At 39.2% G+C, this 19,685-nt stretch overlaps 1 protein-coding gene across 2 annotated transcripts in view; it reads left to right on the forward strand.

The window, feature by feature from the left end:
• Nucleotides 1-536: 536 nt before the first annotated feature.
• Nucleotides 537-19,685, forward strand: part of LOC135204803 (galactosylgalactosylxylosylprotein 3-beta-glucuronosyltransferase P-like) — a 132,079-nt gene continuing 112,930 nt past the window's right edge. Inside the window, exon 1 of one of the 2 annotated variants that reach the window (XM_064235029.1) lies at nt 537-1,104. In XM_064235029.1, coding sequence (XP_064091099.1) covers nt 1,080-1,104 — 25 coding nt within the window. In that variant the 5' untranslated portion in view covers nt 537-1,079. The remainder of the gene's footprint in view (nt 1,105-19,685) is intronic. The other variant, XM_064235108.1, reaches the window with a different exon arrangement.

Genomic DNA, 19,685 nt, shown 5'->3' on the forward strand with positions numbered 1-19,685 from the left:
ACTATATACAAGTATACATAGATATATAATATATATATATATATATATATATATATATATATATATATATATATATATACGTATATATATCCCTTTAGTTCCAATGTCATGACTGGATTTTTCCAGGATATAGGCCAACGCCTTGTGGAGATTATACTGATTTGAAAAACCGTTTTGACATGTTTGCAAATGTATTATCTCACTCTCTCGCGCGAGTGGAAGTAAGTTTGTGTCAATAGAGGGTGTGACAAACTGTTAACTTTAATTGCAAAGTCCAGGATATCCGTTTTACTCTTGAATCTAAATGTCACTTTGTTTGTTCAGACCTCCAAGAGTGAGAATGACACGAATGAATTGGCTAATTGCATTCATTATAATGACGATTTAGCTATCTATTTACGTATTTGAACTTCTGTTCATTAGAATGCATTTCTGGGAGGGCAAAACACTTGCCAGGCTAAAGACAATTCTCTGCCGTACGACATTTGGGCTGAAGCAAAAAGCTTCCGCGGAGCCGGAGCCCGGAGGACCGACTGCCTAGTTTACCACTAGTCGGCAACTCACTCCCGAGCCGCGTTACTTTGTAGTGTTGAGTTGACTGTTATGGCCAGTTATTGCCATGGGTCTTGACCGTGAAAGTGTGTAAGAGGAACACCACAGTGTAACACTCTCATGTCGTGAAATCCTGTACACTTGCAAGAATCACTGAAACACCCTTTTGAGGTGAGTTTACTGTAATGTATCATGTGATCTTTAGCGGGAAGTTCATGAGAGATAAACACATTTTCTTAGAGATTTCAACGAAGAATCTCTGCTTGTGCAATGACGATATCCCTCGACATTTCTCGGTGAATCATGTACGTACGACTAAGAAGTTTCCCAAAGCCAGATCCTTTTGAGGTTATTTCCTTTTGTGTTTTTGTTTGCTATGATCATCTGGATGCTCGAGGGAATTTTTGAAAAAAGTCTTGTTTTAGGAAGTCCTCATCCATTGTCGAGAACAGACCAAAATTTCAAGTAAAAAACTTAATTATACTAACTGCAGTGTTGTCGATGTAGGAGCCTACTATAATCACCTGATGTCCAGGAATGTTCAGTCTATAGGTCAGTGGCCGAAGTTCTATTTTGACAGGGAATCTCTCTCTCTCTCTCTCTCTCTCTCTCTCTCTCTCTCTCTCTCTCTCTCTCTCTCTCTCTCTGTGTGTGTGTGTGTGTGTTTGTGTGGCGTGAAAATTCAGAAACAGTTTTTTCTGAAAATTACCTCAACCTAATTGTTGAAAATAATGTCTAGGGAAAAACGCATGAAAAATTACATTTTTTTTATTGAGTGATTGATGTATCCAAGGACAGTCGATATCACTCGACAGTTGTATAAACCTAAATTCGTCTGTGGCAGTAAAATAGTTTCCTTTTCCAATTAGTGTGTTGTTCTGTGAAAAGAAAAATTATAAAATAAGCCTTAATGATTAAACATTGATTTCATCCAGAATTATTATTATTATATTATTGATGCCAAACTCATAATTCTGTAACGAAAACTTGCAAATCGTTTCGCCCCTGAACTGCTGTAATCCCATTAATGATGGTCAGGTATTTAGAGAAGCCGATTCAATGCAGTTCTAATCTAGAAGTGTGGCAGTTGCCAGCAGATTTTATGAGCGCTCACGACCTACAGCATCGGAGCACTGAATTACCATGGTTTGCATATTAAGATTTATATATCGGTTATACTCATAGCATTAATTTCCAAAGATATTGCGACTCCCATATTTATTTTTGTTTTTTATGGTTCATGTGGCAAATAAGCAAACGAGACTGTTTTACGAGGTGTTCCTGGGGTAAGAGACTTGATTAAGCCAGTTTAATCAACAACAAAATTTAGGGTTGCGGACGTATGTTCCCCGGAGCCTTATGTTTCCCGGGGCCTATGTTACCCAGGGACTATGTTCCCAGGGGCCTATGTTTCCCGGGTCCTATGTAGCCTGTTTTAAGCTTGTATAGGGTAAAATACCGAGTGTTTATGGTAGTCTTCCATTTGTTTGTAAACAAAGCTGGTGTTCAGTGCAAAGCTCTTCCTTGTACCCAATGTAAACTGGTAAACTGAAAGTGTTTATTACAAAACATTAAGTTCTGTTGCTTACGGTAGCTTTCCCTATACATAAAATGCCTCGTTATTGTGCTATTTGCAGGTGTTCTTCCAACACAGGTAAAACGAAAGGAGCAACTTTCCAAAACACTTGGAAACGTGAAAAACATGAATTCACTAAGTTAAAAGGAAGGACCTCTTCAACCCCGATACAACAATCATGCGTGGTTTGTATTTTGAAGAAGATGCATGTCTTTGTTGATGTTCCACACCGAATGAGGTTAATAAGGAGTAATTTTCTTGATCACGGTTTCAAGTTAAGTGACTGCAATTATGTAAAATGCTGATCCGCAAAGGAACTTATGATGAGGGGCAAAAGCGATCAGACAACCTCATGTAAACTGTCAGAGTAGCATATAAGTATCCATGGCTTCGACGTTTGAGTGTTAAATTAGCTAGCTGTGCAATTGATTTCGGGAATTACTGCCACCTGCATGTATCCTATTTCATGTTCTACCTGTGATTATTCCTTACGTAACTGAATAAAACAACTTTGCAGTGAAGTAAAAATTGTGACGTTTATTGACAAACCTGTTGAAGAAAAATGTTTCGGTGCAGTGAAATATTAACCTTCAGAATTGAGTTCATTTCAAAAGAACAAAGCAAAATAATATTGTTTTATTCAGTAACAACAGCATCCACCAAAATTTAGAACATATACTTGGAAGTTTTACAACTCTGACTTTCAAAAGTTTGTTATTGTCAGACTCGGTGATCTCTTGAATAGGCCCCGGGGAGCATAAGAACCTGGGAATATAAGACCTGGGGAACATAAGACCCTGGGAATATAGGACCTGGGGAATATAAGACCCGGGAACATAAGACCCTGGGAATAAGGACCTGGGGAATATAAGACCCAGGGAACATAGGACCCAGGGAGCATAGGCCCCGGGGAACATAAGACCCAGGGAACATAGGACCTTGGGAACATGAGACCTGGGGAACATAGGTCCCAGGGAACATAAGGCGGGGAACATAGGTCCTGAGGAACATAGGTCCTGGGGAACATAAGACCCGAGAAACATGAAACCCAGGGAACATAAGACCCGAGGAACATGAAACCCAGGGAACATATGACCCGAGGAACATAGGTCCCAGAGAACATTGGCCCCTTGGAACATAGGACCCCGGGGAACATAGGTCTTGGGGAACATAAAACCTGGGAAACATAGGATCCAGCAAACATATGACCTGGAAAACATAAGACCCAGAGAACATAGGACCCAGGGAACATAGGACCTGGAGAACATAGGGCCTGGGGAACATAGGTCCCGGGGGGAACATAGGACCCGTGGAACATAGGTCCTGGGGAACATAGAACTCAGGGAACATAGGACCCAGGGAACAGGACTTGGGGAACATAGGTCCTGGAGAACATAGGACTGGGGAACATAGGTTCTGGGGGACATAAGACCCAGGAAACATAGGACCTGGGGAACATAGGACTTGGGGAACACAGGACCCAAGGAACATTGGACCCAGGGAACACAGGACCTGGGGAATACAGGACCCAGGGAACGTAGGACCTGGGGAACATAGGCCCTAGGGAACATAGGACTTGGGGAACACAGGACCCAGGGAACATAGGACCTGGGGAACACAGGACCTGGGGAACATAGGTCCTGGGGAACATAAAGGACCCATTGAACATAGGCCCCGGGAACATAGGACCTGGGGAAACCCACAGGACCCTTGGATAAAACATAGGCCCCGTGAAACATAGGGGACCCAGGAAACATAGGACCTGGGAAAACATAGTAACCGGGAACATATGGCCCTGGGGAAACAGACCAGGGGAACATAGGAACCCATTGAACTAGGACCTGGGGAACCATAGACCCTGGGGAACAACCAGGACCCATGAAACATAGGGTAACCCATGAACATTGGACCTGGGAACACCGGACCCGGGGAAATCATAGGACCCTGGGAAACCACAGGATCCGGGGGAAACATAGGACCTCGGGGAACAAACAGGAACTGGGAAACAAGGACCCTGGAACACATAGGACCTCGGAAACATAGTACCCAGTGAAATAGGACCTGGGGAACACAGGACCCGGGAAACATAGGACCTGGGGAACACAGGACCCGGGACATAGGACCCGGGGAACATAGGACCTGGGGAACACAGGACCCGGGAACATAGGACCGGGAACATAGGACCTGGGGAACACAGGACCTGGGGAACACAGGACCCTGGGAAACATAGGACCCGGGAACATAGGAACCTGGGAACACAGGACCCAGAAAACATAGGACCTCGGTGAACATAGCCCGGGAACATAGGACCTGGGGAACACAGGACCCGGAACATAGGCCCGGGAACATAGGACTCTGGAACACATGACCCAGGTGGAAACATAGGACCCGGGAAACATCGGACCTGGGGAACACAGGACCTGGGGAACACAGGACCTGGGAAACATAGGACCCGGGAACATAGGACCTGGGGAACACAGGACCCGGGAAACATAGGACCCGGGGAACATAGGACCCGGGAACATAGGACCTGGGGAACACAGGACCCGGGAAACATAGGACCCGGGAAACATAGGTACCCTCCTGGGGAACACAGGACCTCTGGACTGAAAACATAGGACCCGGGAACCATAGGAACCTGGGGAACACAGGACCCCGGGAAAGCATAGGACTCCCGTGACAACATAGGACCGCCCGGGAACAAGAGGACCTTGGGGAACACAGGACCCAGGAAACATAGGACCCGGGAAACATAGGACCCGGGGAACATAGGCCGGGGAACATAGGACCTGGGGAACACAGGACTTGGGGAACATAGGCCGGGGAACATAGGACCTGGGGAACACAGGGAAACACAGTACCTGGGGAACAAAGGACCTGGGAAACATAGGACCCGGGGAACACAGGAACTGGGGAACACTTAGTAGACCTTAATTGACGGTAGCACCACATTAGCCAGGATTACTTTCGCCAGATGTTGCTTTTGTAAATTTGTGTTGCTATTTGGTGCACCTGAATTTTTTTTTTTTATTGGGGGGGGGGGGGGTGGCTGGGTTTGTTCCAAGCTTAAATGATTCCTCCTTAAACGCAGTTGTTTCATAGAGAACTTTGAAGTATTTCAGCTCCTCAGAGATTCGTCTGTTGAAGTTTCGTTCTCACTGACTTATGTTTATGTAGAGCACATACCCTTTGCTTCCGGTTGAAGGGACGCATACACATCTGGACAGGAAGGTGAACAATTCTTCAAGGTTTTTTGTTAGCTGAAATGAAGTAATTTCTCCACCTTGTAGAACTTAGAGCTTTCCTTTCCAGTAATTTACTGTTATTCATACAGCTCGATGTTATCGCTTACTCAGGGAGTAAGCCTACAAACTATTTTGTTGTTGTCATTCCTGTTCTAATTGGGGTTGTAGGAAAGGTGTCTGGAGGAGCCTAAAAAAGTCTGAAAAAGGTGTTTTGCCTTGAGTTAAAGATACAGGAATTTTAGGATATTTATGATTTACTTATTATAATAAAAATGTAAAAATTTAATAATATGGATGTTAAACGGTACAGAAATATTATTTAATAATTTATAGTTTATTTCTTTTAATTTTCGTTGGTGAAACAAGGCTCTATTTGACTGTAGATTTTAGCCCGTTTTATGTAAAAGTTAGGATTATAGTAATGCTTACAACTTATGCGTGAGGGGAAATCTTGCACGGGTCCCGAGTAGGCTGGAGGTCGGAGCAAGCCTTGTTTTTGGCAAGAAGAGCGCTTCGAGTGTTCGAGAAAAGATTTACTTAGAATGTATTGACTTTCAAGCGGCATCAGTTTTGAGTGACTACCTGTGCGTAGCCTGTCCAAGAACGACAGTGGGTGTCATGCTAAGATGGGCATCTTCTTTAGTTAGGAATTCCAGTTGACCAATGAGGGGTGAGATCATTAGAATAAATACTTCGGCGTTTTACGCAAGACGATGGTCACGACAAAGCCTTGGGACATCCTTACTAGCCAGGAGCGGCATTGTCTGTTGTGAGTATCTTAACATTTTTGTCATCTTTCCATGGAGAAAGAGATGTTCTTCCATCTTTCACATCGGCAAAAAAGCAAACAAGTGAATAATGAAAAAATGAGAAATAAAAGCCCCTGGCCTTCGCGGGCGCCAGTGAAGTCACGTAGTATCTCCTACTTATAAGGATGAAGATTAATTCTGCGGTGTGATCGTGTGCTATGATTTGTCATTTGTGTACTCTAGTTTAGGTACTTAGTCACAGTTGGGTTTGTGGGTTTTTTTGTGATGCCACGCATTGCGGACGCTAATATAGTACAGTAAAACACTATTGCCATGGCTTGTTTAGCATTATTACATTTTGCCGTTTTATTTTTTCCTCTTTTTTGCTGTTTATGTATAGGGACTTAATTTGCTGTATCATTGTCTAATCATGAGAGGAAACATGTCAGCATCGGGACTGTTCAAACCGTACAGAATGCAGTTCGAGTGGTTATCATGCTGTTACATATCAAATATTCACTGCTATGAGATTCAGAGCCTTTGTCCCGGTGTTTTTCCGGAATTACTTTTTTCTGTGCATTTGCCAAAGATATTACTCAGCCATATTATACGTTACATTTGACAAAGATATTACTCAGCCATATTATTATACATTACATTTGACAAAGATATTACTCAGCCATATTATACGTTACATCCTTACCTGCATTCTTTATTACTTATATGAGAAAAAAGTACATTCATAAGAGTAAAATAAAGCAGTCGAAGCAAGTGGCGGAGCACCCTAATGTATGGGTTCAAAGTTATATGTGACGTAACCATATGACGGCGACAGACTCCTCCCACAAGGTGATGACGACAAACAGCTGTCTCTGAAATTCTGATGAATATTCGTACTTTGTCAAGGCTTCAAGAATGCCGGCTATGATAAGTTATTGTCCCCATGGTAGCATGACAGCTTTTGTGATTCGACTTGCACAATTGTTTAGAAGTGAGGAGGCCTGTGGCAAACCCTACCTAAGCTTGAACAGCAAAATGAATAATAGGGTCCTTTTTTGGGCAAGGAGTAAACTTGGATATCCAAGGCTACTACTACTACTACTACTACGAAGTGTAAACAAGGAGTATTGGTTGTATTTCATTGTTGCCAGAGGTTGAGGCTTTTTCACGAATAGCCAATTATCCATCGAAGAGGAGGCAAGGTAATGACGTCATAAGTTACATCATTATACTAACTTCGAAAGACATTCCACTTGAGTTTGCTGACGATGTCTACAAGAAGTCGGTATTACTCTTGTAATTACCAGAATTATGCAATTTTCGTAATACAGAATACTGTAAAAAATTAGGTAGGGATGTAAGATGCCGTGTGACAAACTGTTATCTTTGTTAGGTACGTTGATAAAATTTTATTCCGGAAAAACAGCGGGGGGACGCATATTTCCCAAGTCTGGAAGAGTATAGGGACCGGGAAAATTAGGACCAATCAAAGCGCGTGGAGCTGATCCATAGCGTTACAAGCCACGCCTTTTAGCTCCCTCCTCTGTCCCATATCCATTACTGATTTACTGCCGCCAGTCACGATGCCGAATTGGTACTTGTCATTCATTGTGTGTAAATATATAAAAACTTTGTTATTGAATATTTTTTGCTTTTGATTTTTAATTTTCATACATTGTGTGCAAACAAATAAAAAGTGATAATATAATTCATTATTGAATATTTTTAGCAAGCCCTTACATGGTTTTTGCTTAAAATTCATTGTTTACAAAGAAAACACTGATTACTTAATTTATTTAATATTCTTAGCAAACCTTTCGTACTTGTCATTCATTGTGTGCAAAGAATTAAAATGAGTATTTCATTAGTATGTAATACTTTTAGCAATTATAGGAGTACAGAATAGTACTAGCTATTTATGGAGTTACAGTAGACTTTTTACTAAGCTGAACTAGAGCAGAAATAATGCATAAATTTATTAGAACTGCGATATGCTTGAAAATAAATATGGATGACACTTTTTTCCAACTTTTTCAACAGGGATAACGGTAGTATATGAGTATACTACTGTTTTCATAAAATCTCACAGTCAATGGCCAAATGTATGCCTTAAATTAAGTGCATAAATTTGTTTTATTTTTTTTTTACATATAGATATTTGGCATTATGCCAAGCACTGGGGCAACCAAGGCCACTCAGCGCTGAAACGGAAATTGACAGAGGTTTGAAAGGTGTTACAGACAGGAGGAAAACCTCGCCGTTGCACTATGCAACACTTGTGAGGAGAGGGTGGACAACAAGATGGAAGAAAGAGAATATGAACGAAGGTACAGTAAAATGAATGAAATTATTGCAGCTAGGCGACGAAGGGACACTGCAAAGAACTTTAAGTAATTCTACATTGCACCGAATGAGGTGTACTTACGGCACTAATCCCCTACGGGGTGCATAAAATTGTCATCAAAACTGTATCCTCCACATTTCATTTAAGCATTAGGCAGTTATTATTTTAGTTCTGTACATAATACCTTTTTATAGCCTGAAACAACAGGCAGTAATGCCTGAAAAACTTTCTATGCTCCATGTTTTTAAAGTCGTCACTTTCAAAGTCCAAGATTAAATTTATCTTGATGGCAGTCAGGGTGCCACGAAGTTCTTGGCCTCCTGTCTGTAGTCTGTAGTGCTAATTACAGGTCATATAACATCATTTTTACCATGCCATCAATTTTACCATCTTGTATATTATTTGATTCATCCCATGAATTATTGCAACTTGTATAAGTGGCATTAAACACGCATTGCAAGTATATAAATAAGCAACGCGCGATGAAAATATTATTTATGCAGTAAATATCTACTTTGCAAGCATTATTGCCAAGTGGGAGAAACCAATAGCGCTTAATATATTTCACGGTGTATCTCATTAGAAGAATGTATTGTAGTTAAATTAGTGATGCATGTTGTTTGCATAGATCTGAAAAAAATGTATAGGTCATACAAGCCGTAAATTGTGAAACAGGGAAGTTTTTCTTAGGCAGTGTGACTGGCAGTAATGGTTATGAGACTGTAGCTAAAAGGTGTGGCTTGTGGCGTCATGGATCAGCTCCACGCGCTTTGATTGGTCCTAATTTTCCACTATCCTATATTCTTCCAGACTTGGGAAATATACCACCGGCATACTGGCTGTGAATCTCATAGTAATGGAGGTTTCTTAGAAGGTAAAAGTGTACAATACTTTTAAATAAAATATTAGCTGTATCGACTCTTATTTTATTGCACGAGTTGTATTTATTTATTTGTTACTTGCAGGTTATTCTTAGGAACCAGTTACACCTTGAATTAGTACTTGGTGGAGAGTATACATACAACTCAACGTCGGAAGTCAGTAGTTACTGTACTTATATACCCTGCTATACTCAGTTTTTACTCGTGCAAGTGTATGCTCCCCTCAAGTGTGTGTGTTTATCTTGCCCGTAACAGATAAGCGCTTCATCGCCAAGTTGCCAGATGACATTAATGCGCTTTAAAATTTAATGTTATTCATTTTCAGAAATATATAATTTCTCCGCTGTTGTCGTTCATATAGTTGCATTTTGTTGTATTTATTTTTATAATATTCATGGTAGTAATATCCTTGTTTACAGATTTTCATTTTCTGTATGAAAAGTAGCCGAACTCGATCTTGGGTTTTGAATGACATTAAATTTACGCCTTGTTGGCGTCTAATCTCCTTTTCCTCGCTCTGTGTTGTACGAATAGCTAATACAGTTGGTCCAAATGTTTGCTGAGGAGCAAGTAATCCGATCTCTTCGTTGTACATTGTTTAGCATAATCTCATATCCTCATGCCCTTAGTAACCTATTATTTCTGGCACCACAAGTTTCATCACCATCTGTCGTGTTTTCATTTGAATCCTTAGTGAAAAGTATATCTTAGGGAGGAGAGAACGGCCAGTAGCAACTTGTGAAGGTGCCTGCGATGATCCTAGATTGTTTGATGAATGAATAAGCAACGTTTTCATAAGAAAAGCGGCCAGTGTTCGCCACTTGACAGGAAAGTGTTTTGTGCTGGGCGCGGAGGCCGTCTGGGAGTGATGGCGTCTTTGGTTGTTATCAAGGGCGGGGTGGGAGTTTGGGGGCGGTTGGAGGCCAAGTCGAGTAACAACACGGCGTTTTATATTTGCTCGTGTTCGCGAGTTTTTCTGATGTTTTGGGACACATGTTGGCAGTATCATCTTTGAAATGCCCGGCATTCTGTACGTTACCAACTCTTCTTATTGTCAGAATAAAAGAAGTTTTAGATGGAAAATTTAACACGACTACGGAAGGAATATGAAGAAAGTTGCACATTTTGTATTTTCAGTACTTTATCAAAACACAAGATGCACTACTTACTTTCTTAATTGAAAAAGTAAAGATCAAAACAAAGTTGTTGAACAATATTTTACTATATACTACAATAGCATAAGTGAACTCGACAATGATAACTGCAACTTTTTGTCCTGGAATATAATTTTATGTAAAAAGAAATGTCATGCCTTGTGGACGAATTAGTCAAAATATTTTGGCTCTCTCTCTCTCTCTCTCTCTCCAGACCAGACCAGACCAGACGACAGAAAAGCGTGAACAGGTGTAGTATCCGTGACGCTATTCTGTAAAATTCCAGAAGGCAGCCGTGGTAGACCGAAGTCGTATTTTTACCACTTCATGTAATGCCAATTTCTGACTTTGGGAAATGTCGAAACTTTGTTTTTGAAATACAAGGTGAGTATGTGAGTTACTTGAAATGGCACAAGAATTACAGAATGTCCTTCATAAATAAGACTTTGAAGTTTGTTTTTATGAAGAGAGCATTATTTGAAACATGATAAGCACGCACTCATAAACACACACACACACACACACACACACACATATATACATATATATATATATATATATATATATATATATATATATATATATATATATATATATATATATCTATATATATATATATGGCGTTCGATTGAAGCTTTTCATCTTCGTAAAAATATTTAAATGCCAGTTAAGATTGGTCATTTGTACATGCGGATGAGGCCATTCTGTAACGCTTGTTGTGTCATTTTAAGCAACTCTTGTGTTCACGCCAAGTAGTGTCAGATTAGGCTACCAAGTAAAGACACCTTTGAGACATTCACGATTTCTTGTCAAACGACGAACTCATAAGCCGAAAGCCGAATGCGCCTACCGGTGCGCGTCTTTTAATCCAACACGAAGAATAGTGTGAATCGGTTCCCGCTCATTTTTTTTTTTCTTAGTCATTCGGGTTCGTAAGTTCCAAAATTCCTGGGATTTGCGGTCTCCAGCCACAGATCCTGACGTCCTCTTGTGCTGTATGTATTACGCCTTCACACTAATGATGTCTGTTGATGAAGCTACTTCGAAAATAAGGGAATGACTGTATATAAATTCCTTTCTTTGTAATTGGGCGTTTGACCTATATGGTACTAAACAGTAAATCTGCAGTATGATTTATGTAAACAGTTGGCCTGGTGGGCATTAACCGGCATGCATCCACCTTTATCTTAGTCCAGGGTAAACCCATACCATATTATGCGCACGACGATATCGTTTACGAATATAATTTGTTGACCACACAATGTAGAAATGGGTGTATGTCATTCTTTGGCCCTCGAGGGGCTAGCACTAAACACGGCATCCCAAGGAGCTTCCGCCATGTTTAGTATTTGCACCTCAGGGTAAGTGACGCGTAATATGGTATGGATTTACCCATACCGGCAAGGGGATTGGTGTTCTCGTTCTTTGTTGATAGATAGACTCGAGTCATTTTGGTAGTAGAAGCCGTTTTATTGATGCAGCATTACTTTTGAGTCTATACTCCGTTGTTTTCCATCTGTCCATCCGCCTGTGGTGTTTGCGTATGGTAACACTGCGCCCCGGGCTTTAAGTAATATCCTATTTCGAATATTAACGGTGTAATTCACATACAGTAAGTTATTAAAACACTTTTCAGTTGCAAATGTACACCCAGATATCCTTTTATTTACCTAAAACTTACACATAGCCTAAATATTTTAAGCCCTGGACGCAGTGTTACCATGCACGACCACCACAGGCGGATGGACAGATGGAAAAAAAAAAAGTATAGTGAGAATAGGATAAGCAAACATACAGGAAACTCTTACTCATGTATCGGAATCACTAGATATGGTTTTTTTTTTCTTTTGTATAAGCATTGGTACCACTGTACCCTTTCAAATAGCCTGTGTCTTGGAGAGCAAGATGTACAGATATTATATTACATTATATATATATATAATATATATATATATATATATATATATATAAATGATACATGTCTGTTATATATATGGTTATGTATATATAGTATATATATATATAATATATATATATATATATATATATATATATATATAGTATATATATTCAATGTAGCACGAAAGTCCAAGTGCTTGAGAATATCAGACTTGGAACAAGTAATTTCGTAGTTTATTCAACATTTTCAAGTTCACATTGAGTACCACCATAATTTACAGAGCTTTATATATAAAATTGAGTAGTGATGGGCGGAGCTGCAGTTTCTTGATTCGGGGTAAAGCAAGAAAAAAAATGGTGAAATCCTAATGAGTAATCTCATCTAATAGACGGCTGCTGTCTTATTGCTCGAAAACGCCGGCTGCCGTCAGGAGAATACGTAATTTTGAAGTGTTAAGTTTGTTTTGGAGGTGGGGGATGGATGTGTCGGGCTGGGGAAGGAGGAGGGAGAAGAAGGAGAAGGGAAGACCTAGAACGTGCTTAAAAGATGGAGAGGTAGAATTATTGGCAAAGAAAAATTGTCAATTTCAGGAAGTGTGAGTGAGTGCAAGGGGAGAGGTGAGCAGAGCCGTGTGTATGTGTGTAGGGAGTTTCTACGTTTCGACAGCTTGACAGTTATGAATAGACTCTGATTGTTCGTTTTCTTTCTTTAATTGTCTCTTTTTTTTTTTTTTTTTTTTTTTTTTTTTTTTACGGAAATCTATAAATATATTATATATAATATAATAATATATATATCTATATATATATATAGACAACGAGTGTGGGAATGAACCACGGGAAGCGTACTAGGCTTAAGAGGTGAGAATGGTTAAACCATTTCATGACTTGCGGTGTGTAGGCCTAACTATGCGATTCTTGTCGCACCAAGATACGATTGCAGTGCCGGATCTAAATGCGACACAAAATTGCGCAAATCGTACATTTGTCCGACTGCCGTACAAAGTGATCCAATTTTTGACAAGCGCTTGCAGTCTGCTCTCAGCCTGTAGTGGTGACTAGATGGACAGGAAGAGAAAATTATTGTCTTTATTTATTACATTTGAGAAAAAAAGAAGAGAAAATCTAGAATTCACTGGATAGGTACACCCTTTGAATACACAAAGGCACTTGTACGGTGCATTTGCCACAGTTTTTGAGGAGCTGAAGAGAGATAATGATAAATTTTTCAGTTACCTCAGAATGTCTAAAACAACCTTTGATGAACTCTTGTCACGTCTACATGACCAGTTGCTAAAAGAAATACGACATTCAGAGATGATATTTCGCCAGCACAACAACTGGCAGTCACCATCAAGTAAGAGGAAATAATATGGACCTTTCCTTGTAAATTTGCTTTTCCATATAGAAATTAAAAAGGAGAAATGAAAACAACCAGTGTTAGCTGAAACATCCCTATTTATCAAAAGTATAAACTGATATATGTATCTCAAAAACTAAAATATTTTACTTTGATATAAAAAATCCATATATCTCTCTGTTTCATTAATTAATGTAAATAAAACGTAAGTGTTAACTATAAAAACTTCTTAAAAAATCATATATATCGAAATCAAAAGTTTTTAGTCCTCTTTTATATATATAATCTGCCGATAACCTTCTAATAATTTCAGTATCAAAACGTTTATGTAACCTAAATGAAAAAAACAGCAAATCATTTAGTAAATCATTTCTCAGTAGTTTATACTTAAGCTATCCATACCTGTAGTTTTTTCTTATTTACGAATAACACTATTGTTATTATTATTATTCTATGGTGTTTTTTCGTTGCATGGAACCAGTAGTTATTCAGCAACGGGAATAACACTATTTATATCCCTCAAATGTTTTCAATACCCAATGCACCCGATCACCAGAAGCAGCGGAGGTTTACTGCTGTCACACGTATATGCAGGAAAAAATCGCATAGTGTGAAGACACGTATTGAAGGCAATGGCCAACTGCAATCGCGTCTGGGTGCAGCACCGGACATGTCCAGTGGGGCCTGTCGGCTGTAATGCGATGCCGGACCGGCAAATTTGCCGGACCGACATAGTGTGAAAAGGTACATTAGAGATAATAGTCGACTGCTAGTCGCATGTAGGTGCGACATCGTGTCGCATGTAGGTGCGACATAGTGTGAAAGGGCCGCCGACGAATGAGCCTCGATCCCCATTGCCTATAGATAGCTTTGCAGGAAGGACGACGGACTGAAAATCGGGGGAATGTGAGGAGGTCCAGCCAGAAACCTGGCACCTGAAATGCGATCTCTGTCGCCTGCAGGTGACTTGTTTATTAAACAGCTCTCTGCTTATCGGTTCGTGGGTGCTCGGAAAATGGGTCGTGTTACTTCACTGTTGTTGTTTCTATGGCGCATACATTATCTGGGCCCGTGGTTATATGTTTCGAAATGCGCAGTTTACTGTTTTTTTTTATTGTTTCTTACGTCCAACTGATTTATTTTCTTTATTATTGTTTTTTTTTTCTTGAATCAAGGAAGAGAGAGTTGTCTTGTTCCCGGTGTCCATTTAGGTTCGCAGACTTTAAACTGCGTATTCAGCCTTCATATTTTACCACTGGCGTTTTCTCCAACCCTTTTGTATCACGGGCAACAAAGTGAACTCACAGAAGGGGTAGTAAAGCCCAGCCACAGGAGACAACGCTAACCATACCTGAAGATATGGACACTGGCACTTCTTCAAGCCATACAATTTCAGGAGGACATAAGGCAAATGTGTCTGTTCAAGCGCGCGGTCATATAAACGCAACGCTACTTTGTGGATACCTTTTTTTTTTACTCCTTTTTTTCCTTCTTTGTCATCGAAAATAATACGGGCGAACACATTTCCATTATTGGTGTTGCGGAGACTAGAGTAATATTCAACAAAACCCTGGGCCGGGTCAGTGTCGGGTGGTGCTGGAACCAGGTTCCCTTGTATAATTTCCACATCAGCAGCGTTGTTCGTCCAAACCGAAGCCTATTCATTATGCTACAGTGGGTTTCCCGGGTCCGATCTAGGCTAGTCTAGGTCTAGTCGCCACCCGAGTAGGTGAAATCTATTAGCTTGCCTGATTATCAAGCATCATGTGTTCGGACGATATTAGCACACTTCCTCATAGGTCTTTTTCAACACTATGATGCCTGTAGGAGCTCTTTATCATATTTGAATACTTACTGGTTTCCGATCAGTTCTCTTCCGGGCGTGGAGGGGCTTTCTCTTTTTCTCTTTTTTCATACACAATGTAAAAGTTCTATTCTACCACTCTAAGACTAATACATATTTGCTGAACATGAGGAACAATACTATGTAATGGAATACTAGTTCTCTAATCCGGCAATTTAGCAATAATCAAGGGAAGCTACGTTACCTCCAGTATTCAGCGTTAGTGATGGAATAAAAGCTTGTTAATATATTTATTTATAAAATATATATATATAATCTGTGTGTATGTATATATATATATATATATATATATATATATATATATATATATATATCCGCAGTGTTATAGTGTGTGTGTCTGTGTGAGAGAGAGAGAGAGAGAGAGAGAGAGCAGCTTAGTCTGAATGGCCGCCAGAGGTTATTACCATAATGTGCGGCAATGTTAGCTATTGTTCTGGTACATGATCCCCTCCTCTAGGGGTATCGTTTGGATTTCGTGATCGAAATACATGGATGGCCAAGTTTAACCTATACACGAAAATATGAAAAGAGTAAAACATATTTGACATTTCGTAAGGTTACATTTTATGCTCCATACACGTCATCGTGTTGTTTCTTGACATCCTGAACTACCACCTTACCTTGATGAAATGTTTTACCCTTAAATTGGCTGAATGTTGATTTAAAAATACTTTTAAAATTATATGACTCGTAAGAAAAATTTTAAAAGTTCATTGAATAAAATATTCTCGCTAGACGCTAATGGGCCTAAGATTACTGAGTCATAGAAACTTGATAGTACTTACAACAATACATTTCCCTAAAGCTACGGGTTTTATACTTGTCAGGAAAAGAAAGACGGAAATTGAACGTAATACCACAATATCAGAAATACAGATGACCCTCAGATCTAATTGGAATTGAGAAAATAAACTTGTTCTATGCTTTCAAGATCGAAAGATGGAAGGAATCAAGTTTCCAAGCAGTGAGACCTGTCGGAGCCTTGCATAGCATGTCACTGATATTTTACAATAGGCCTAATAACGGGCCTAAGAACGTGAAATGTTATTGATGGATTGATGTAAAAGCCCCAATTAGAGAACAGTTGAGACAGATGTAGAAACACCAATCATAAAAGATGTAAGTGGTGCCTAGATGCCTCAACTTGGGGAGACTAGACCATTTGGCTACTCCTAGAAACTGTTCGTTCTCACCAAATTGCAGGAAATTCATTGCTTCATAAAGAAAAAACTGCCATTACCTCTTTTAGAGAAATATATTAAATTAGACTTAAAGCTTAACTGAACAAACCTTCGGTTCACGTTAATGAAGAGGATGACTTGATACTTGTCGACGACAGGGTGAGCGCTGTCAGTCTCGTATTCGCTTGCTACTGCAACCTGTCGAGATTAGTCATTCATAACTTCTGTACATAAAAAAAAAAAGAATTAAGAAAAGTAGTATAGTCAAGTGGGGCAAAAAACAATTAAAACACAAAACTTTCATTTTTCCCTCGATTTGATTTTGTATTTCCAGTTAAACCTTTTCATATTTATCAATATTCAATGCTAAGTAAATCATGAAAAGGAATTGAGCCTAGGACCTTTAATGTTTTTTTTAACAATATTTTTTGATGATTTTTTTTTATCCCGAAATGGGGTAAAAAAAAAAAATCATATCGAGGCAAGAACAAATCATGTTTATTTTTGACTAAAGAAACATGTGTAAGAAACTAAAATGCGTTTTTCCATACAAAATGATAAGTTTAACATGAACAAAAGTTAAATCATATCAAAAGATAAAAAAAGTGTATTTTTGGGTATTTAATTGTGAAAAAAAATTTTCATTATAATTTCCATAAACAAAATGAAAATCATTTCACTGGTATGAATTGTAAATCATGCATACTCATGCTATAATTCAATTAACAAATCCTTTTCTATCTTCTTTAGACGAGCATATGCCATTTCATCTGGGAATCTAAAGAAACCTTTCTTCACCATAAGTTCTTTTGGCCCGTAGAAAATGTACGTTATATCAACAATATCAATGTCCTTTTTGTCCTTGTTCCGCTCAATCCAGGTCCATTCCTTGGGGTTGCTGGAGATATTCTTCTTTTGTAGAAAATAAACTTGAGATTTCGTTACTGTGCCGCCTTCATCATTTGCAAAGGTTTTTTTTATTTTTTCCCCAAAATTAATCATTCATGGTTCAGTGTAGTATACTGCATAGTACTTTCCAACAGAATCTTCTGATATTACAAGAATGCCTGTTTCTGTTGGAGCTGGTACCACTTCATGTTCACATTCCATGTCGCTTTCATCTTTATCCAAACTGAAACTTACGTCATCAGCAGAATCACTTTCCAAGTTTATTTCTTCAACTGTTGTTGTGCTGTCGGAAAGTGATTCAGGATCCTTTATCTTTCTCTTGCTTAACTTCATATGCATTCTTCCTTTCGGAACCTGATGACTTGTAAGCTCCTTACTGCATTCTCCTTGAGTGATAATTTGGCTATGCATGTTGATTTTTCTTCTTGTGAGAGGATGTGTTCCACTACGTCCTCTGGAATTCAAATCTCTTCCAGTGAAGTTTCCTTTTCCTTTGCTACCAACAGGATATTAAACTTCATTCCTGTTGGAGCCCTTGCTTGAATTTCATTGACGAGATCCGTCCAACTCAAATTTTTAGCATAAAGTGTTCCTCGCTGCTGAATATCCTTCTTAATATCTTCAAGAAGTTCATCTTTATCAGTGGGGCCTTGAACATCCAGCCAGTGACTGCAGCCGGGTGATCCTTCTTTAGCTATGGTTGATGTATCAAAAAGACGCTTGTCTACATCTGCTCCAGGCACTAGCGTTACTTCTTGGTTAATGAAAGTAGATCTCTGTAAAACATCCTGCTGAATTCCTGATGACGGAATTAGTTGTGAGTCGTTGATGCCTGCCTCCTTATCAGTCATAGCATCCAATACCACAGGATTATTTTCGTCATCTTTTGGGCGCCCTCTGTCCAGCCATGTTTTGAAAGTTTTCAATTTCACAGGACAAAGGCGATCTTTATTGTACTTTTCTGAATTCAAAGGATATATTCCAGTAGCACGAAAACCTGCCTTTACATTGTCAGTCGAAAGTCCCTGCTTCCAGGCACTGCACAGCATATTCACAAAGCCACATTTTTGTGATGGCACTCGTGCCCATGTCTGATGTACATGCTGTTGCAGTGCTGCATCATAGTATGATTTTAAAGGCTCAAAGCAAGCAACGTCTAATGGTTGTAACATCTGTATAATGTGCTGGAAGCTTGATGATACTGATATGTTCACTTTTTACCACTAATATTGTCTCTACAGATGTATGGCTGAGATGCCCATCCAAAATCAGGAGAAGTGTATTATCTAACAAGTCTGAACATGTTTTTATTAAAAAGAGAGTTTATGCTAAGTCAGTCAGTCCTTGGAAAGGACAAATACTTATTTCTCTCAAAGTACAAAAGGATTTATTATGCTTTGAAGAGACACTATATGACAAAAAATATGATCGGGGAAATAAAAAATCAATTTTGGGGTAAAAGCTGCTCACACTTGGGGAACAAAAAATCAAGTATGGGGCAAGAAAAAATCAGTGATTTTGATTTTTTCTTACCCCAGACTTAGCCATTAGAATGGTGCAAAAAGAATCACCTCCTCCCCGGAGGGGGGTCAGGGGTTATAGAGCAATACACAGGGGCCTTGTGATTCTTTCTTACCCCAAAATGAGTTTGGCCTCTGCGAATGGGGAAAAAAAAAATTAAACTTCTTATGAGCCACTTTAAAGTTTTGCTAAATTTTTTCCTTAAACTTTTGGAAAAAATTATCCTGAAAATATGCATAAAAGAAATGTTATGTAATATGCACATGATAATAATTACAAAAGGGTATCCTAACAACAAATCACCTAAAAATGATGATCAATTAGGGAGAAAGGTATAAAAAGGGGTGATTCTTTCTTGCCCCATCAACCCCTATATTTTTTCTCACCCCATTTTACTATAATTGGAAATATAGTAATACAAAAATTTGATCCTCATCTAGAAAAAAAAGA

Source organism: Macrobrachium nipponense, chromosome 11, assembly GCF_015104395.2.
Source record: "Macrobrachium nipponense isolate FS-2020 chromosome 11, ASM1510439v2, whole genome shotgun sequence".
In the NCBI taxonomy this organism is placed as follows: Eukaryota; Metazoa; Arthropoda; class Malacostraca; order Decapoda; family Palaemonidae; genus Macrobrachium; species Macrobrachium nipponense.